General features: G+C 26.6%; 4 protein-coding genes across 4 annotated transcripts; 1 reads left to right on the top strand and 3 right to left on the bottom strand.

Moving 5' to 3' along the window:
- Positions 1 to 140: 140 nt before the first annotated feature.
- Positions 141 to 15,447, bottom strand: PCHAS_0212400 (dynein heavy chain, putative; the record flags this gene model as incomplete). Its single annotated transcript, XM_016799137.1, has 2 exons — positions 141 to 386; positions 508 to 15,447. The coding sequence occupies 2 exons, from the start codon at positions 15,445 to 15,447 to the stop codon at positions 141 to 143; spliced, it is 15,186 nt and encodes a 5,061-aa protein (XP_016653113.1).
- A 1,524-nt stretch (positions 15,448 to 16,971) lies between these two features.
- PCHAS_0212300 (dynein light chain, putative) lies at positions 16,972 to 17,322 on the bottom strand (the record flags this gene model as incomplete). The annotated part of the gene is made up of 1 exon (XM_016799131.1): positions 16,972 to 17,322. One exon carries the CDS (start codon positions 17,320 to 17,322, stop codon positions 16,972 to 16,974), a length of 351 nt encoding a protein of 116 aa, XP_016653112.1.
- A 1,558-nt stretch (positions 17,323 to 18,880) lies between these two features.
- Positions 18,881 to 21,385, top strand: PCHAS_0212200 (conserved protein, unknown function; the record flags this gene model as incomplete). The annotated part of the gene is made up of 2 exons (XM_016799124.1): positions 18,881 to 20,081; positions 20,268 to 21,385. 2 exons carry the CDS (start codon positions 18,881 to 18,883, stop codon positions 21,383 to 21,385), a joined length of 2,319 nt encoding a protein of 772 aa, XP_016653111.1.
- A 215-nt stretch (positions 21,386 to 21,600) lies between these two features.
- On the bottom strand, positions 21,601 to 22,741 carry PCHAS_0212100 (conserved Plasmodium protein, unknown function; the record flags this gene model as incomplete). Its single annotated transcript, XM_016799117.1, has 5 exons — positions 21,601 to 21,640; positions 21,775 to 21,878; positions 21,979 to 22,093; positions 22,311 to 22,377; positions 22,576 to 22,741. 5 exons carry the CDS (start codon positions 22,739 to 22,741, stop codon positions 21,601 to 21,603), a joined length of 492 nt encoding a protein of 163 aa, XP_016653110.1.
- Between the last annotated feature and the right edge of the window lie 443 nt (positions 22,742 to 23,184).

Raw genomic sequence — 23,184 nt, 5'->3', positions numbered from 1 at the left:
ATTTTAATGGTTGGCAACAAATTTCTTAATTTGTGCATGTTTTTATATATAAATACAATATGCATAAATATTAACTTATAATTTAATTTTTTTTGTGTTTTACCAAATATATCAAAAATAAAAAATTTAAATGCAATATTTTAATAAGATTTTGATAAAAATATTCCTACACCCCTTTGATACCAATGTTCCTCAGAAACTTCTTTTGAGACTGGAAACTTCCAAAATCCAATAAGGGAGTTTCTTGATTTATCTAAATAAATTGGCAAATCCATATAATAATAGTTTGGCCTTTCGTTAATTCTTTTGTTCACGCTATCCTTCGTTTCCCAAGTTAATGTTACTGGGGGTAGATCAATGGACAGTTCATCACATAATATTAGGCACTGCACAAATATCGAAAAAACAGTAAAAATATATAAATATAAACAGATATAAAAAATGTTTAGCACTCTCCTATATATATATGTAAATTTTATATTTTTTGTGAATGCAAAAGTTTCTTACCCTGTCGTTGTCGCTCCATTGGGCCCCTTCAATGGACAAACAAATAATAGTAAAATGGAAAGCTTCCATTAACTTTTCTTCATTCTTTTCGTCAACTGTTATAGATAGTTCTAGATCATTTAGCGATTTTTTATATTTGTGTGCACACATTTGTCTAGTTGCAGTAATAAAAGCACGGGGATAAAATATGCCACCTAGCCATATAAAATTAATGGATAGCTTTTTACTAGCACTAAAATGAGACAATATAACATTGTTATTTCTTTTTACAAATTTATCTATATTTTCATCGTCTTCGTGTTTTGTTTTTTTAGCGCTTCCTCGATTTAGTGTGGTTTGCTTTTCCATCCCATGCGAATAGTTATTTTCACCATATTTTTCACTATTGCTTTTTGCAGCACCTTTTTCGTCTTCGGAACTTTTATTAAGTTCAACTGTTATAACAATAATTTGATATAAACGTTTTATAATATCTCTTAGCCAAATGGTCAAGTTCATGTTTATACTTGTATTTGTTTGAAGTAACCAGCCGGATGGAACATTCAATGAATTTATATCCTTAGCTAATGCTCTTAATTTATTTGTATATTTTATTTTTTCTTCTAAAACACTTTTTAATTGTATTAAATTTGTTTTTATATCTTTTAATAAGTTATTAAATAATTGATTTTCTCTTTCAAAGCATCGGAAGACAGCATTCCCTACATTTTCATCACTTTTTTCTAAATCAGGAATATATTCAGGTAAACTTTCTAAAATTTTATCAATAAAAATAGTGCTTTCATTTTGTTTCTTTGTACGCATATGACGAATCTTAGTATCATATTCTGGGGTGTCTGCATTTTCCGTTTCATCCATTTCATCAATTTGATCTTCCAATTTAATTTCATCCTGACTATACGGCAACAACTCTTGCATATCAGAACAGCTTTTGCTATATAAAATATTCCATTTATTTATGATGCTAAAATTTGTTCTAGTAGTTAATAAACCCTCAGCATGTTGCCCGAATCCTAGCCATGCAGGAATATCTGTGTTAATCATATTATTTGTCCATTTAATATAATCTTGTATATTTCTAAACAAATCAGGGGATTTTAAAAAATCTTTACTAGATAAACTATGAGATATATTTAAATTAAAATCAGTTTCAAAAGAATTAGAATGCATTAAATGCTCAATAAAAGTATCTAAAATTTTAGAATCCACAATATTATCTAATCTACCACCATATACTGTTTCATTTAATATTTTTTTTATAGCATCCCATGGAATATTGCAAGGATCAATATGCTCACTTATATTATTTCCTATTTTTACAACTGACCTATCAACCCAATTATCTATTACAGCTAAGGCACATGTTAAATCAGCGTCACTAAATTCGTATTTTTTTGTCCACCCAATAGGTGTATATCTCCTTCTTTCTAATATTATTGCATGTAATACAGAAACAATAAAATATAATCTCAAACGTGCTATTTTTGGATCATTAATACATTTATTTTCTAAAAATAATGAAAATGTTCTTAAAATTGAAGATTTAATACCTACAGGGGGTTCAAACATAAATGTTAATGACATACGTAATAAATTAGGAGGAATTTTGGGATTTATTTCCATAGTTAAAAATAGACGGAAATCAGCATTGCTAGTAGCTCTATGCATATTTTTTTCTAATTGATATAGCCATTTATGTGATAAATGAATATTTTTTAATAGAACCCATCCACCATATTTTTGAGCTGAGGCTATTACTTTTTCAGCTGATATATACCCCTCTTCAGATCCCATTGCAATAGAAGATAATGAAACTTTACAATGCTCACTTAATTGGTGTACCTTATTACTTGGATCAAAGCCAGGGGAGCTTATCAAAACTATAGGTGTATTCCCCAAAGCATTCTCCTTTACATATTTTTCAAACTCATTTGTAGACAATTCAGGTAGCCACAAAAATTCCTTTCCTAAAATTATATTTATCAGCTTGTTAAAGCACCTATCTAGCTTGTCCGCTCTCACAGCCTTAATAATTATTGCCTCTTTTAAGCATTGTGAAATGGGGTTTTCTTGATTTATTTCTCCTCCTTCTATGACACCCTCGGATTCTTCAACTGAATTAAGATGCGTTGCACTGCTATTTTTTCTTTTTATATTTTTATTTTGTATTATAAGCGATGATACTACATATTCAGGCTCATCACTATGCAATAAACTTGCCCACCCTTCTCTGTTATTTTCTATCAAATCTTTAAGGTAATAAAACAACTTATGCTTTATTAAATTGTTTAAGTTTCTTATTTGTTCATCATTATATTCTGGTAAAAGCTCGCGCCCAATTTCGTTCGAAGTCTTTTGATAATTTGCCGCTTCTTCTGTCTGTGAAATGTCCATCATCGTAGTTGATTCTTCATACACATAACTATCCTTCAGAAGAAGGTGTAAATATACTCTATCAATGCAACATGATTTAGGATTTATTATGCTTTTTACATAGCACAGATGAAGTGCAAACACGTATCGATCTTCTTGCAACAATCCTCTAGCAACACGATTGTAAGTCAAATTAAATAATAAATACTCTAAACATTTTATTCTTTCTCCATAATCAGTTTTTTTAATTTTGGATAAATATTCGTAATCAAGTAACATATCTTTCATTATATTAAAAAAAAAGTTCAAATCATATTGATATAAAAAGTTAATATTACATAAATATTGTAAAATAAAATATATCTTTGAACAACCTTCTGCCAAAAATAGATACATATTACTAACATTTTCTATTTCAATCATAACTTCTTCTGCTATATTTACTTCTTTAGATGCCTCAGAAGCTTGTATTTTTAACTTTTCCATTGTAGTTATAACATTATCATCATCTAAAATATTTCCTTCGAGACTAGATAGTTCTAATAATAAGGATTCTTCTAATTCTCTGATTTTAACTTTATATTCACCTTGCAATTTTAATATATCACGCCTTTTTTTATCTATATCTGGTCTTTCATTTTTCAGTATCATATTTAAGCACTGATTTTGAAGAGAAGAAGGAGTCAAGGTAAAATTACAAAAGGTTACACGACTACAAATATCCGGCGTAAATTGCAAATTAGCATCTCTGGAAGTTAAAAATAAATTAAAATTGGGGGAGAAATCTATTTCTGAATCACCTATAACTATTAATAACCTTCCTCCTTGTTTGTGTGTTTCTTGATTCAAAACAGAATTTAATATTGCATCTATTTTTTCGACGTCATAAAGTAATATGGTAGATCCGAATCGTATTGCACTTTCTAAATTTTTTAAAAAATTTTTATCTGAAAACGACGTTTTTACTATTTTTTTATCAGCATATTGGTTAAGTAAAAATGTAGATGCTTGATCAGATGGATCAATAATTAATGGATACCTAATATAGTTGCTTATTATTATTGCATTTTCAATGGACAAGTCATCACTTGGTAGTTTATTTGCTATCCATTGTAGTCTTTCTGAAGGTTTAGATAAAAATTCAATAAAAGACAAATCATATCGATATTTTATATGATGGATTTTAATAATTTCACCCCAATGCTTTTTTAATTTTTGTCTTTCATAATGCTCAAAAAAACCAATATATGCACAAAACGCAGCAGATATAAGACAGTTTCCAATGAATGTTTCGGAAGCTTCTTCCAAACTTATAAACGTTTCTGACCATCTTTCCTTTTCTGATTTTAAATTTTCTATTAAATTTATAGATCTTACAATTTTTTTTTCAACGATTTCCATTTCTTGCTTAATACTTTGGACCTGGCTAATTAATTGTGCATAGTCATTTTTATACTGAACTAATATTTTTTCTAATGCAGAAATTATTTCTTTTTGTTCATTATATTGATTTTCTGCTATTCTTGTTTCTTCTTGCAATTTTTCTATCTCATTTTCTAATGGTTGTATTGTTTCTAATATTGTAAGAAATGTGATCACAGATTCTACCCATTTTGCCAATGGTCCCGCAGCTCGAGATGCTTTGTTAATTCTATCAACATCCCAATCTGGGCTATTAATTTTTTTTTTTATTTGTGCACTTGTTTGAGCTTTTACTGTTTTTTTGTCTAAGTATAAAACTTTATTTATAAAATCTTGTCCTTTCATTATTTTCCTAGCATCTTCCCATGTAACGTTTTTGTCACCTTCATTCATAATCAATATAGCAACAGCTTCTATAGCATTTCGAACTAATATTGGTGGATTTGCCATAGCCCTTAATTCATCAAAAATTTTCTTCGGTATATTTTTTACTGCGTCTTCAGCTTCTCTAAATTTAGGTTCAACTTCACTCAATTCTTTTCTTACAATTTCTTTTCTTTGTTCTATTATAATAAATTGTTCATCTAATTTCTTGGCTAATATTTCTGCCTTTTTTTTCTTATCTTCGGTTTCCGCTTGCTGCTCAATCATCAGTTTCATTTTTTCTTCGGCCTCAATGTCCTTTTCAGCAAGTGTTTTTTTTTTATTTGCTAATGAGTTTCTTAATTCGGCTACCTGTACTTCTGTATCTTTTAATTTTTTTAAACCTGCGTTTAAGTGTTTCTTTTGTGCGGATATTTCTTCCCTTTTTTCATCTATTATTTTTAAAAAGTGTTTTATAAAGTCAAGAAAATCTCTAGGAGTCATATAGTTATATTTGCTTCCCTTCTTCATTAAAACCTGATTAATATGCACCACTGAATTATGAATTTCTACAATCGCTTTTGACAAGAAGTAATATTTCTTGTCTTTGAAATCCAGTTTACTTTTTTCTTCAATGGATTTGCTATTTATATCATCCATGTGAAAGTTGTTATCCGGAAGATTCAAACTAAAAATAAATTCACTCGCAACTTGCAATAATGCCTTATAAGACCAATCTCCAAACCAATCTATAACACATCTGTTAAATAGTGCTGGGGATGTTGACTGGCGATTTGCAAAATCGGGATTTGCTGGATTCATAGTAAAAACTATATGTAAATTTTTCTGAACTTGCTTAGTAAACTTTTTAAATATATCTGATTCATCTAAACCAGCATTCGTTCCATATTGACCCTTGCATTCGTTTATTAATGCTTTATAATTGTCTCCTTCAAACAATCCTGGAACCTCTCCACTAGCTAGCAATGCATTCATTCGTTCTAAAAAGGCAGGTCCTAATACATTTGATTCATCAAATATGAATGTTATTTTTTCTTCCTTTATTCCCGCTCTTTTCATAACATTTCGTAAATCTACTTCAAATAATTCGGTTGAATAATTTCTACCTGTCCTTATTTGAAAAACAGATAATCCATTCATCCATGAAACAAATCTTGACAAAATTGTTTTTCCTACTCCAGATGCACCAACCAATAATAGATGGCCAAATGGCAATTTTAACACTCGATCAATTCTAGTGATATGATCCAATACCTCATCAAATAAAACCAATTGGACATTTACTTCTTCTTCTCCAAATATTTTTAATTTAGCTAATATTAACTCTTTTAATATATTTTTATTTATTTCTATATACTTATTTTCTATGTATGAGCTAAATATTATGGGTCTTTCCAAATCTTCATCTTTCACATCAGGAAAACTATACTTAAATATCTCATTTATTATTTTATCAGTTTCTTTCTTTTCTTTTTTATATATTAATCTATCTTGAAATATTCGTAAACCTTCATATATGCATAATCTAACTAATTCTCTATTTTCTATTTTTTCGAAATTTTCCAATGTATTATATATACTTAATTTCCATCTTGTCAATTCTCTAGGGCTGTAAATATAATGAGGTTCCATATCAACAGTAAATGTTTCTGAAAATTTTGCATAAAAATCTACCATTGCTAATGTTAAGTTATCTGCCATGTGTAAACTTTCAGGAAACTTGCGAAGTATAGCCCTATTAAACGTACCATATATCTGCTTTAATGATTCATAACCAGGAAAATCAACATATAATATTGAAGTATGTCTTAAAAATCGATTACTTAATGGGTTTCTTCCCGCATCTGTTGGGGGATTACAAGCGCCTGCAAATGTTATTCGTTCTATTTTTACCCAATTCCATTGATTATTGTTAGAGTCATATTTCCAGAAACCTTGGGATTCGTATATTTGCCTCATGAACATAATAATCCTTTGGGTATCATATTTGTCTGGGGTAGGTAAATTGATTTCATCAGCAAATATTATTAACCATTTTCCTGGTTGTATTGGCCTTAAAACTAATTCACTGGTTGTTTTAACATATTCACAATAATGGTCAAATGTTTGTAATAATAAATTTGGTAATGATCCAGATGAAAAATTTAATGCAGCAATATCAAATTCTGTTGATTTTTTCAAAACAGATGTTAAGGTCATTGTTTTTCCAGAACCGGGTGGCCCACATAAAATAAATGGTTTCTTTAAATTTAGCCATCCTTCTAAAATTGTTGCATGCCTTATTGTGTCCATAGTTTCAATGATAAGCGTTGCATCTGATATTTCAGTTCTATCTACATCTGTTATTTCGACACGCTCTTTCCAATTGTGCCATTCTCCATCCTCAACACTAGGTTCATAATCTAACACTGTTCTATTTGTGTTCGACAAATTTGATGGATTAAGCAAATGAGATGGTGATACCGAAGCACCATCATAATCAATATTATATGAATCTTCTCCTCTTTTCGACAAATCGGAGGGTAACAATGAACTCGAACAAATTGATTCCACATATTTAGAAAATTTTTCTCTGGATTCTAGATTTAATGATCCCCCAATACCCCATATTAAACTAACTACTAGCCATTTTGACATATATTTTTCTATATCACTATCTGATACAGAATTATTAAATTTACCATATTTCGTAATTAAATTGTCTATCCCTTTTTGTATTAATAAACACGTACTTTCAATCACTCTTATATATTCATAATCCATCACATGCTCAAAATTTGCAGCCCCAACTAAGCATTGTTGCACAAATCCGTTTTCTTCAAAATATTCGCTAATTAGTTCTATAGATCTATATTCTATTGTTTTTAATTTGCATACATCTATATTTTCATCACTTTTATCGTAAAAAACTTGCGAATTTCTTCGCATTATATTGCCCATTATATTCTCATTCAAAGCTATTGAATTATATGGGGCCATAATATTTTTAGCAGGAATAGATCCACTGATAGCATCACTTATTTCGCTATTTTCATAATCATTTGAATTGTCCACTGCTGTAACAAAATCGCTAAACCCTTTCTTACCTCCGTCGCCATTCATTATTGCTCCTCCTGCTGCTTCATTATTACTATTAGATACAAATAATGATTTTAATATATCTATTTTCCTAGGATAATCAGTATTACCATATTTTAATTTGTTTAACCTGTGTTTAAACAAAACAATAGGTGGTAAAATATCTCTGGAAAACCATATCATACCGCATCGACTAACAGTAGCTAAAGTAGCATGCTTTAATGTATCTACTTCAAACAGAATCTTAACACTTTCAGGTATAGGTAAACGCTCCCCATTAGGTAGTGTTAATAATTTATTATCATCTAAAACACTATTTAAATTTTCAGCCCATTCAGGATCTACATCCCCATCAAATATAATCCAATGCCGTTTTGTTATATTATTATTTGTTTGTGTATAGTTATATATTATTTTTCTTAATATACATGTAAATACACCATCAGTCCATTCTAAATTAATATTGTCTAATTTTCCATATATTTCTTCTTTATCTAATGATTTTGCATCTATGATATAACTCATACCTTTTATATTATCTATCGCTTCTAATGCATCTAAAAGTATTTTCCAGGCACTACTTTTACCAGTACCTACTCCACCAACTAACATAATACCGTGTTGCAGCTTCATTATTTGATTGATTTGGCATATTTTGGTTATCCATTTTTCTTCAGGCATATAATATTTTAATTTACAAATTCTTTTTATTTCATTTATTAAATCTTTATCCTCAAATAATGATATATTTGCATTTGGAAATACTCCATTCAACAAGCTTTTTATTAACACTATGTCACTTGAAACTAGTTTTGGGTATACTGTATCACATACCGATTTGAGTAGCAATGCTTGCTCCATCTCAGCTGTTTTCTTTACATTCTCCACTTCATCAGAGTTTTTACCAGGCATGCTAATGTCATTATCGCCATCAACTCCGCTATCTTCCTTCTTCATAATATCTTCTTTCCATTTTTCTTGCAAAGCAAGTCGCTTCAAATTACCAGCAGAATTAAGTACATTCTTCAAAGATCTCAAACCAAAGTCATAATGTGGTTGCTTCGATAGCTGCTCTGAACACAGATCAAAGAGCGAAACAATTTTACTAGACAAATATTCAGCACTAATAAATCCTTGAGAAAATAATGTAACTTGTACTATTAATTCTTTGTTAGGTTCTATCATAGCAAAACTTCTAAATAACTGTTTTAAATTATCAGGTAAATTTGATCTACCAGCATATCCAGGATTCATAGTAACAAATATACCAACATTTTTATTTAATTCGACCTTTTTATTTAAAATTTCAACTTCTTTTTTTCTTTGTGATAAGCTTGTTTGTATTGTTAATATTTGTTCTGATACAGCTGATAATATTCTTTCTTCTAGTCTATTAAATTCATCAAAACATCCCCATGCTCCCACTTGGCATAATCCAACAAATATTCTTCCCATTGCAGTAAAATCAAATGACTCATCACAATTAAACACTAATACGTATCGCCCTAATTGTGCCCCTAACGCTTTCACACTTTCTGTTTTTCCAGTGCCAGCAGGCCCAAATGGGTTACCTCCTAATTTCATTTTTAATGCTTGGGTTAGTGTTAAAAAGCATGAATCTGTTAATTTTGTCTGAACTAATTTTTCGCACATTCCTAAATATTCATACCCATATTCAAATGATGCATCTGCCATTTTTATAATCAAATTCACATTTTTATTCCTTTTATCTTTATCCCAATAAAATCTCATATATTGTAGCCAAGTAAAATCGTTCACATTTTTTATATCTTTCTCTATAAGGATTCGAATAACATCTCTTTGATGAACCAATTCTGTTATCATTTGGACAATTTTTTGTCTAGTTGTATTGTTTGTTTGCTTTACTACAATTTCGGAGAGATATTTAAGTAGGCTTCTACACACGCCTTCGCTAGTAAGAAAGTTGTTACATTGAGAGTTTAAACATTTCTCAGAAGTGGCACTTTTTTCACCTATCGTTTGGGAAGCCATCTCTGACTTTTCCATGGATAATTCCATATCATGTTCAATATTATATGTCCACATTATTTGCAAACAAAGAAGAATTATCTGGTTAGGGTATTTGCAACACCAATCTATGATCTGTCTGTTCGATAAATCCTTTGTACATTGTAATATATCCATTTGCATAAACTCAATAGCTGCTAAATCTAAATAGTTCTCCAAAGTTGTTTTCATACGCGTTTCTAACACCATTAGCCATTCCTTTAGCGTTTTATAAGTACTTATGTGTATAGGCTCTTTAAAAAAAACTTCTTCCCCTTCTCGTGAGCACATTCCTAATATGGAATCACTAGTATTCTCTTTCAAAATAAATGAACTAATTCCAGCAAACATTTTATTAATATTTCTTTGTATAATTTTTGCATCTTTCGAATTTCCAATCATTTCTAGCAAATCTTCATCGCCAACAAAATAGAATCTCGGAAATTGGTTTCTTTGTTTTTCTAAATACTCACCTAAAGCTTTTTGAATTTTTGACAACGAATCAGATAATCGATCCAACTGTTTTTGAAATCCATTTATTTGAAATAACTCCAAAAGTTTCGGATTTTCTGAAGTTTTTTTCATAATATTTATAAAATCAGCGTCTATGATTTTAAATCTGTTATATTCTTGTGGTAATAAAAGTTTAATATCAGTTGAACTTTTTAACACCCCTTCTAAATAAACCCACTTTCTTTGAACGTTCATCCAAACTTCTAATAAATTACGCAATCTATTTAATTTATCATCCCAATTTAATGTTTCTTCTTCAAATATTTTAACGTAAGAAGATATTTTCATAGATTGTATAGCATTTAAATGATCATCAATGTTAGATAATATATCATTCCATCCTTTTATTAATTTGCACCTATTTTGATATTGTACTAATTCTAATTCATATTCTGTCCAAGTATCCTTTAATCCTCTTAAAAATTCATCTAAAACCATTTCCCCTTGCGATTGGTTTAAAATATCTCTGATTGCATTTTCGTGGTAGCATAGATTACTAGACCATAAATTTCCGAGACTCAATTTATTGTAATGTATCTTTAGTTCCAATTTTTGAAGAATTAATTTCCAATGTCTTTCTTTTAATGATTCGGATTTTAAATCATACAATATTATATACGTTTTTAAATATTCTTGAATTTCATCTTTTACCTTATCAAATATTTCATATTGTCTATATTTTGCTGGTATTTTTTTTATACTTCCTAACAAATTGTTTAGCAAATTTTTCACATTTTTCAAATCTGCATTTATCCATAATATCTTTTTTAAATCAGATATACTAGAATAAATTATTTTTAGTTCATCCCATATTGTTTTTATGCAAGTTATTTCTTCTTGTAGCATTTTCGGGGAAATATGAAAATTGCCCTCTGATTCTTCATCTACCGATATTTTCATCAGTTTTCTTAGTCTTTCCGACACTTGGTAATCTTGACTGATAATATTAATTTTACTTTCAAAGGTTTTAATTATTTGTAACACCTTTACACTATTTGTATTTCCATCAGCTAGCTTACTGCTATTCCATTGCTCATATAATTCCTTTATGTTATTTTGAACTTTAGAATCAAACTCTATCACTAGACTTTGTATATATGGAAAATATTCTTTTACTAAATTTATTTGATATGCCAATACTTGCTTAACTGTTTCTACCGTACCTATAACACTATCTATAAATAGCCAATTTTTAGGGAAAAAATATTTCTGTTTTTCTAACATTAATTCACTCTTTTTTAATATATCACATTTACTATCCCATTCCTGTTCCTTTTTATTAATTTCATTAATTTTTTCTACAAAATCATGGATGCTGCTGCATATTCTAGATAGTACATCCATATCATAGTCGTTCATTATTGTAATTATATCTTTGGGACGCATAGACAATATATGCATTGCTGTTATTTCAGATTCAGATTTTAATTCGGATTGCTCTCGTAAATCATGTAAACATTTTTCGACATCTTCTTTAAATGCTAATATTTTTTCTAACAATTTTTTCGAAAATTCTGAAACAATTTCCTTTTGCCAAATCTCAAATTTCGAGCTAACCTTAGATTGAAGCATTCTATAATCTATTACTATTGGACCAAAATTTTTTTTTTCAGTATCTAAAATATCAAATTTATCTTCTCTTTCTTTAATTTCGTTCATAAAGGTTTTCCATATTTCTATATCATCTCCAAAATTAGTTATTATATCTCCTATTTCAACTTTTAATAAAGTTTTATATTGAAACCACATTGATTCATATTCTCTTGCCTTCTCAACACTATCATTAATACATTTTATTGCATTATCATATACTTTTTTGTCTACATAATATATTATATATTTATATGTATTATCTAGCATAACATTATTTATCACCTCACCATCTTTATTCTTTATCTCGATAACTTCTCTAGATTTATCTTTTTTTTGGTATATATTTTTAATCCTTGTGATTCCACAAATCAAATTTATAGCCTCTGAAAGTTTCGAAAACCAAATTTGTCTCATGGAATCCGTAGGTGGGTGTAAAAATATCTTATGTTTACTTATTTTGAATTCGTGAACACTTGATCGAAGAATGAATCGGTTTTTCGCGGAATTTCGACGCCTTGTATTCCATTCCCCAATACGTTTTTTTCCTTCGTGATTCTGCTCTCTACTTCTATCCTTTCCAAATTCATCTCCGCTAAAATTTCCAGTGTCTTCATGACTAATATACTCTTCTGTCCATCCCACAAACTCTTCAGTCCATTTCTTTATGATGCCTTCCAGTCGTGTCGCCAAAATGGCATCTAAAATTTTGTTCATTTCGTTGATCCACATATGTACATTTTTATAATGCTGAAGATAAAGTTCGTCAGCCTTTTCCTGTATTAATTCCACATACTTTTTAATCTCGTTATCCCCATCAATACTTATTTGACATGTTTTTATCTTTTCCAAAATATCTAGAACAAAGGAATTTTTATTTACTGCCTCATCAACCATCGATTCAAGCATATTAACATGTTCCGTCAACTTTCTAACATACGTTTCTAATATATCTGAATCCCAATGTAAATTTATTCCTTCTTTTATTTTTTCCTGTACACTATTATGCGCTGAAGCAACTAACATGCTAATAGTACCATTAAACGGTATGTCCTTTCCTTCGTTTTCAAGATATAAACAAATCTTCATATATATTCTTAATGTTTTTTCTAAGCCTAACGCATATGGATATATCAACTTTGTTTCGTCTGCTTTTACTTTAATAGAATATGGTACTCTTAAATTTATAGATTGTAAATAACGTACTTCTTTAAATAGATTAAAAAGTTGTTGGTCATAATTTGCTAATATTTCATAGTTATTTATTCCTAATTTTTTTATTTTTATTATTTTTTCGTATATATCAAATTTATCTCCATTTTTAATACTTTTAAGCCATTTTTCAAATGTTTTATTTTGATTTAATAAATTTTTAAAATTGTCTATGTTTTGCTTTAAATTTTTTCCTTCTGCATGTTGTTCCCATCCCCTACCTAAAACATTTTCGATTTTTTTAAATGAATCTTCTAATTTCTTTTCAATTTGTTTACACCATATAATAGACCCAGAGACTAATGGGATATCACGTATAGTTGATACTTTTTCAGAAGAACTTTTAACATAACCATTAATATAAATCATTTGTAATTTTTTTATGTCTTCTACTACTATCTGTATTAAACTATTTTGATATTCTTGGATAGCACCTTTAATTTTAGGTCGAAAAAATAAAGGATTAAATTTAGAAAATACATTAAACATTTCATTAGATGTTTTAGCACCTCCTAATTTATCCCTTAATTTAAAGGTGATTTGTGATTCAACTTTATTCATTTTTGATTCATAGGTTAACTTTGTTTTTTCCCATAAATCATTTCCACTTTTAGATAAATCCAATGCATCAAGAGAAAGTAATACATTATATGCTGCATTTATATCTTTTTGTAAATTTATGCCTACATTTTTATCATTACCAAAAACTTTTGCAATTACAGTTTTAAATTTTTGATGTTGTTTTCGAAAATTTCGTATATCATCTAAGCGTTCTTGTAATATTACATGCTCAAATATCATTTTAGCTGGAGCTCTTTCATTAAAACTTCTTTTTTTAATTAATTCTCGAACCATGTCTTTAAAGACTCTTATCTCTTCATTCCATAACTGGAAAACTTCCATACATCCAGATATAAGAACATCGAATATTTGATAATCCATACTAAGCAATGATTGATTAGAAAGTATTTTCTTCATAGTATTTCCTAAATCTCTAGACAATGCTTCAACAAAATTATATGATTTCGATAATGGATATTTTGTTGTATTTTTTAATTTTTTTAAATGATTAAATATATTCCGTATTGCTTGCATAGTTTGTTGAACAGTTTGAGCTCCTAATAAATCATCTATTGGGAAGTCTTTCATTAATATATTAACATTTAATACATATTCTTTAGATTGCTTTAATTGAATATCACTATCAAAAGATATAGTTGCAAAATATCTTTTAGCATTTTTTAGTATTTGTAGTGTTAATATTACTTCAGGACTTTTTAATCTATTTTCAAGTTCCAGTAATGCATTTTCATAGCCTATCCAAAAATTTATTTCTGCTAAAGCACTACCACTTTTAAAATCGCCGTTAAGTCTAGTTATTTTTTGAATTTCTTCTACCCATTTTGTTACATCTTTTTGTAGTTGATTTAAAAAACCTTGAGATTCACATAAATTTTTTATTGTCTCTTGTTTAATATCGTCAATATTAGGATTTTCTTCTACTAACTTTTTTATTCGTTTATCAACATTTAAATTTATTATTGGAATGTTTAAATCAATTTGTGCATTCTTCATCGAAATTAATAGTTCATTTAACTTTTTACTTACATTAGTCATAAGTAAATTTGATATTTTATTATTTTCTCCATCGTAGGTTCCACATGTTGTATTCCCATAACCTGCATAGGACGAAGACAATTTTGCTCCACCATTTTCATTAATGCTACCATCACTTCTACTATCATATACGTTACCGTTTTCCGCATCTCTTTTTTTAGAATATTTTTTTTTTTGCGAAATTTCATCATGCTCATTGCCATGAGTTACATATGAAGCGGCATCAAATATTGTATTAAAACCCTGGGACAAATATAAATAAACCAAATCTAATGGAGTATTGCAATCATTTAACCCACATACAAACATCAGTAATTCATTCGACAAATTTATTTTATTTCCATTATTTAATTTTTCATTTAATCCCAAGAATGTGTCTTTATTTCTTTTCATAAAAGCAATTGCAATACTTTTTGTTACACATTTATAATTTATATTTAATTCTACAAATAATGAATAACTTGATTCTTTATCAAAGTTTATATTTCTTTCTTCATCTCTTTCATTTTCTAATTTTTTTATATTATCGTGCCCTTCATCTATTTTTTCTTGCTTCCCTTTTCCAATAACAATTATATTTACATTTTTATCCACAACAAACTTTCGTATCTTTTCTTCTTCTCTTTTAGCTAATACAGTTTGTAACTCTTTTCTAGAACAATCTAAAACCGTTGGGCATATTTCCAAAAAATAATTTATTAAATGAGTTTTTTCCACTTCCATCATTTAGTTCTAGCCAAGCTACAACAGCGGAAGACCCTTAGAGAATGTTAAAAATTTGTATTATTATTTATATTTTTATCGACAATTATATGCTATAGTATATCTATAATGATTATTTATGTATCATACATATACATATATAAGCACATCATTGCATATATATTCATGTAAAATTTTCCTATATTTTTTCTGAAAATAATATGAAATAATAAAAAGCATTCATGAAGTATACAAAATGCACATCCATAATAATATTACTTCAATATCATTCTCATATTTAAATATGAAAAATTTAAACAATATACCAATTAATATTTGTTAACATTAAATATGTATATGCGCATGCGAAATGTGAAGTCTATTTCTAATGTATAAGCCTAATTCAAAAAGTAAACAAAATAGACGACCAATTGCTGTGCAAATATCTGTACATACACGTATATACCTATATACAAATATTTACAATTTTTGAAAATGTTAAATTATAATCTAAATAGAAGAATAAACAGTATTTTTCCTCTTTTTTATTTATATTTATAGAAAAAATTTATATTATTATGTAAGAATAAAATATTTTTCTTTACACTTCTTATGCTTATTTTTTTCTTACAACAGTCAAATTTTAATTATTCCATTTTTCATAGAATAAACAAAAATTTCATGCACACAAAAATAAATAATAAATGCTATCATATAATTATGAGAATATATGTTTTTTAATAAAAAATGCATAATTTAATTAACATATGTTTCCTTTATTATATATGTTTTTTTAAGAGCTGTATTGCATACATGTCTTTTCTTTGCTATTATCTATTTATACAAGGATAGTAAGATGTAGATAAAAGAAAGGAAATGACTTGCAGTTTGTATATATCGAAATGTACGAAGATAACTTGAACAAAACAAATGCTATTTGCTATTCCTATTCTTATTAATTATTTTTTTTAATGTGTGCAAAAATCTATACCAAAAAATAAACATATATAAAAGGGAATAAACAAAGAAATAATAATTTTTTTCATATTTTAAGATCTATAGATATATATTGTGAAATTATTTTTCTTTTCTTGATTAGTGACTTTAGTGAAATAATAGGTTATCATACAATAAATCAATATGCATCATCTCAATTATAGCACTTAATTTTCATTAAATGGTTTGTACACATTTTTACCACCCCTTTTAAAAAATAAATATTTCTATTGGTTTAAAATTGTTTTAAAACAATTATTAATATTGTTATACTAGTGTGTACCTATTTAAATTAATGGATTTAATATTTGTGTCTTTTAATTGCTTGGAAATGCAAACAAAGGTGTAACACTTAATATTTTTATAGTATGACAGTAAAAACATAAAGAAGTTTATTTATCGTTTTTCATGAATTAAAAAAAAAAGAGATTGTCTTATAAAACTAATTAATTAATGAAAAAAAGTGTGCATCCTATATCACATAATTTTTATAGAACATATTTACAATAACAGGTATAAGTATATCTATTTTTATTGATCTATATCTAATTATCCATGCTTGAAAATCAAAAACTCAATATGGTCCAACTTAAAATGCAATGCGTTGTATATTTCATGAGTACAAAAAAATCCAAATTTTTGGCCGATAATAATATGCCACCCTTTTTCATTAAAATCCAAATTCTCTTTAATTTTATCCCTTAATTCTATTGTTGCAGATCTCCACGAATTTATTTTGTTATTATTTATGTTATCATATATCTCTTTTGCTATTCTTATTAATTTAGTTTTCTTCTCATGATGCATATGTTCATACAAAATATCACATTTGGGGTCCTCCATATTTACTCTATATGAGAAATAATACGCATGTATATCTATAAATGTGCAATCATACATAAATATTGTATATATATTTCTTATATGTACATCATTATTTATGATCACATTTTCACATTTACGATTTTTTGAGGATGCTCTAAAAAAATAAATATATCTTAATATAATAAATTTTTATAAAATAAAAAATTATATTTAAAAAATATGAATGAAAAAATATTTCCTTACGCATATAAGCGTTTCTTTTTATCTTAAAAAATGATATTATTCCAATAAGACAAACCTTTAAGATTAAAAATAATGCGCACAAGCATAAAACAAATATTGAATTATATTATTTATTCTAATTTAATTTATTCAAAGTATAGATAAAAAATAATGTGAAAAATACTTAAGGAATTTTTCTATAATAGTAAAAATCGACATTTTCAATTTATACTAAAAAAATGTTAATATTTTGCTTATTCAGCAATTATTAATAGCCGTATTCTTTTATTTGAATTTTGAATCATAAAAAATATTTACATATACACAGGTTTTACTTGGTTTTAACACAATGAAATAGTAGACAAGCATCATAATATAGTACAATGTTGTAACTAATTTTTAAGAAATATATTATAAGCATGTATTTGTCATATGCTTATATAGCGAAGAATCACACATGCATTCCTAACTCCTAAAGAAATTGTTATATGCTATCAATCTTTCTTTAAATCATTTAAGAAATAATATGCTTTAGTTTATCTAATAGAATAATAATTATTAAACAAAACCATTCTTTTTATGTTCAAAAATAATGTGCATTTTACTATTGGACGGTATTAGCTAGCTAATGAATATTCGGTTTTATTTTTTTTTAATTATAGTATTCCCATTTATATTATAAAAAAAATATTTGAAATGAAATATTTACATATAATACCAGCTTCATATTTTTCGTAAAATTCTCATTTTGTTGTAAATATATCTTCGATTTATAATATTAATTATCATGCTGTCTTTAAAAATTTATTAAAATTTTATATAATTAAAGCACATAACCCTTTTTTTTATACATTTATTTCAATTTTGTATCATTTTTTTGTTTAATGCATTTGGATATTTTTTCAAAATATAATGTTATATTTTCATAATTATAATTTCTTCAGTATATTTTTCTTTTTTATTTTTGGGTAATTAATATTTCTTCGCATTTTATAATCGTTCACTACATATGCATATGCACATGTGTGTATGTTGTTACACATAATATAATTTGTGTAAAAATACAAATTTAATTTGGGTACACATTTTAATATGAATTTTATTATTTTTTAATTAAATATATCGTTTAATTTTTTGTTTTTTTACTTAATTATTTTCTTTTACATTTTTAAACCATCTTTGTTTCCCAGTGTTGTATCGTCGAATAAAAAGGAAAGAATTTAAACTATATTTTTTTATTTCCCATTTGTTTATTTTATTTTTTGTCATTATTATTCCATATTTAAATACATAAATATTAAAATCATCGTTTAAATGATGCTACTGGAAAAAATATAAAGAATATTATCAGTGTAGATGGCATCAATAAAATAATCCAAACGAATTGTGCACCAAGCAAAAAACATATTCTATGACTAAATGGAAACCTATGTTAAGTATGGATGCAGAAAATGGGTGTAAAGCATATCTTAAATCCCTCGAAAACAATGAAGATGATTTATTTTCTTTGCTGAAAAATCGTAACACTTCAAAATCGCAAATAATTAAAAAGAAAATAGCATCAATAAATCACTTGATGTGCTCATTTTTAAAAGACGATAATGAAATTTTTAATAATTACAAACCATGTGATTTAGACGATCAAAATGAACAAGATGAAAACAATGCAAGGGCGAGCATGCATGAAGATAAACATGGGAAATCCAAAAACAATCTTGTAGGTGCATGCAAATTTAAAAAGTTAGCTTCTCATGAAATAAATTTTAATAGACTAAAAAAAAAAGAAATAAATGAAAATATGAAAATAAATGATAAATACAATGACATTATGCTTCTTTCTAATAAAAATTTTGGAAGTGAAAATATTCATTTGAAAAAAATATTAAATACCTGTAATGAAGTATATAATAATTTAAAATTTTATAAAGCGGAAAATCATGATATATATAAATTTAGACCTAATGATGTAGACACAGATATCACAAGAATTAAAGATGATATAGACACTTTAAAGAATGATAATTATTTAACTAATACCCTAAATTGCTCGGAAGAAAATGCATTGAAATTTATTCAGAATAAATGCAAAAAAATAGTTCAATGCTTAAATGTGAATTGTGATCTAGTAGATATATCTGAAGTTGTGGACGTTTTAAATATAATTACTACCCCTGAATTTGATGAAAGACTGGATAAATATGAATATTTAAAATTATTTTTAAATAAATATCATTATGTTTATCCATATGAAGATATTAAAGGACTTCGAAGTATAAGAAAATATGTTAAAAAAAATTTTATAGACACTGGTAAATTTTATATAAATGAAAAAGATATTTCTCATATGTATTTAAAAACAGATTTAGATCAAATTATAAAAAATGATAACTTTATAAATAACATGTTAAATTTGCATATCGATACCGGAAAATTTTGGATACAAATTCTTCATAATGTATGGATACCATTAATAATCGAAATTTTCAACTCTATAAATACACCATTTTTTTCATATCTTATGAATTATGATAACGAGGTCACAATTCTGGATCAGTATACCTTTTCGGGGAAGAATGCAAAGTTTTACAAATTTTCTCAGCATATTTTTTCGGGTAAATAAGCACTGTAAAAAAATATTATTTGTTACACATTTTTTTTTTCTATGAGTATTATTTATTTTTTTGAGCTATTTTGTTATAGATCGATTTTAAGGGTGTATATTTATGCATTTTATTTTGAAAAATTATGGCTTATTAACATTTCTTAATATGCAATTTCTTTATTTTTTCCCTATATAGGAATATTGTTCAGCGGAGTCCCCAGTATTTACAGATTATTAATGAGATTGCACACATACAAATATATAGAAGTTCGAATAAATATGATACTTGAGGAGAGTTATAACAACATTTACAACGGCGTAACATCGTCTAGCTTAACATACAATATCAATATTCTCAGAAGTCTGTTCCCATTTTTTAAAGAATTTAAAAATATAGATATGGAACAAATTGTTGAAAATTTTTTTACATCCGAATTTTATAACATAACCATATCGTCTTTAAAAAAAAGTAATATACAAAAAGTAATAGTAAGTCAAAAATATATAACATTTATAAATTCTTTTTTTTTAATGATAACAGAATTTTTGTATGGGGTGTTAAATAAATCAATTTTAGAACAAATTAATGAAAATAAAATAAATTTAATGAGCTTATTAGAAGATATATTTTATGAAAATATGAACATATTAATTGGTCGAGATATTTTATTATTTATAGCTGATTTATTATGCTTATATAAATTAAGTTGTGTATATTTAAAAAAAAGACATTGCAACGCTATAATAAATATCACGAATGTTATTATTAATTTATATTATCATAATCAAGATATGTTAATAAATACTAATACATGGAAGCAAGTCTATACAATTGCAATTAAAGTTAATCATTTTGTAAAATGTGCTTTACAAGGTACACAAACAGTAAACGATAATATTGTGCTTCAAGAATTATCTATAATTAATAGATACTATTTCAATGATATAAAGCATGATCAAAATTCTATAGGAGAATTTTATTTTTTAAAAAATATAAATTATGGTATTTATTGTTGGAATAGTATATGTAATAAATATACTAATGTACGCCATTTTGAATATAATAAAAATGATTTTCAATATTGTCAAGGTTGTTATATTGCTACTTATTGCTCAGAACAATGCAAAATAACACATTTGCTTTATTCTCATCACAAGGTTTGCGTTTATTTCAAAACAATCCCTTCTTTCCTGAAGTTCAACATACTTGAAATGGAAAATAATTATAATTGTGCTGGTATGAAATACTTGAATATCTTCCGTCATATTGATACATTTAACAGGAAAAACGAAGAATACCAGATTATTTATTAGGCCAAACCATTTCTTCATAAAATTAGGAGATATATTTGTATATGTTTATTCATTTTTTTTCGTTTTTCTAATTAGTGCTTCAATTTTTTATGTCTTTCTCTAAAAAAACTGTTAACCCAAATTAAAATATTGTTCACAATTTAAAAAAGTAAAAAATATATTTTTATACATGTATATTATACAATTTTTGACAATTAGAATGATCACGAGAAAATTTAACGTTCCTTTTCTGGAGTCATTTCATTTTCATTGTCCCTAAAAATAAATGCAATTTCAGAAATGTTACAAAAAATTAAAAGAAAAAAAATATATATAAATAATCATTAGTGCGAAAAAAACTGATGATCAAATCAATGACATTCATAAATTATCACAATGCTAATACTTACGGAAGTATAAATCTGTTATATTTGGCTCTTTCATTTGATCTGAATAAACTGGTTCCGTTCTTTTTTCTTTCCTCCATTATTTGATTTTCCCTATATTTGATATACTTAAAAAAAATAAAGAAAAAAGTAAAATAACGTACATGTATTAATGTGTAAAATGCGCACTCTGTTAAATTTTTCGAATTCCTCTTTTTATTTCTATACCTCAAAATTTTCATATTTTTTTAAACAATTTCTCATTTGCATCATTAAATCTTTGCATTTCAATATTGTCCACAATCTTCCCACCGAGCATTCCACATATTCGTCAATTTCTGGTCTAAAAAAGTTCAAAATTAAATATAATTTTTAATCATCAATCGGAAAAAGAGGTTCTTAAAAAGCATTATTAACCATAATACAAGAGTATGATACGAATTACGTGCCCATTTGCCAATACATAAATAAAAGCATATTTGGTTCGTATTTTATAGCCAAATATAGGCCCCAATTTTCAATAAATCATTTATTTTTATTATTTTTTTCTCCATCCCTACCTACACTTATCTCTCAATTCTAACGCCAATATTTTTTGAACTTCTTTCTTTTCCTTTTGCTCTATCACTACAAAGGTTTATATAACATACATATTTTTAATAGTTAGTTAGGTAAACCAAAATGTGTTCGACAACAGTACATATGTAACGATGGATATAGAGACTCATCTACATTGATTCAACATTTAAATACTGATTTAGTTACAGTTTATATAATATATATACACTGGATTAAAAAAGGCATGCTATGTAATTAAGACCTTACTTGTTGATTCTTTTATTTCAAAATACGGTATTCTGTTATTCCGATTATTTTCTATAAAACCCTTAGGTAAGGATTTTTCAAATTTTTCCTTTTCTTCTTCATTATAATTATTCTTTACTATTTTTTGATCTTCTGATCTTCTTATAGGGGTCCATATTTTTCTCATTTTACTTTTACATAATTAACGAAAAAAAATATTTAAAAAATAACAATACTATTCACAAACATGCTAACTAGCGATATCGCATTTATTCTTTACACTTATATACAAAAAAAATAGTGAATAGCCTAAAATGGTAAGAAAGAAATTATATATATATATATTCCTTATTCTTCCAAATTCCCCAAACATAGTTAAAATTTATTAAACATATGTTATTAAAAACTGTTATTTTACATTGTATAGCGATTTATAAATAAAAATATGTGTCCCCTATTTTCCAAAGGGTCTCAGCAATGTTGCATGACGTATTATATTTATTTTTTCCAGAATCTATAAATATATTTTCCCTTTTCCACAATTAAATGCATGAAAAACTTATTGATAATATCTTAAAATTTGAGAAAAATATAATTTTTTTTAATTCGAAAAGTGTAAAAATGCACCTT

Source organism: Plasmodium chabaudi (genome assembly GCF_900002335.3).
Source record: "Plasmodium chabaudi chabaudi strain AS genome assembly, chromosome: 2".
Classification (NCBI taxonomy): domain Eukaryota; phylum Apicomplexa; class Aconoidasida; order Haemosporida; family Plasmodiidae; genus Plasmodium; species Plasmodium chabaudi.
The sequence above is the reverse complement of the archived record's forward strand: the minus strand, read 5'-3'. Positions and strand labels throughout refer to the sequence as shown.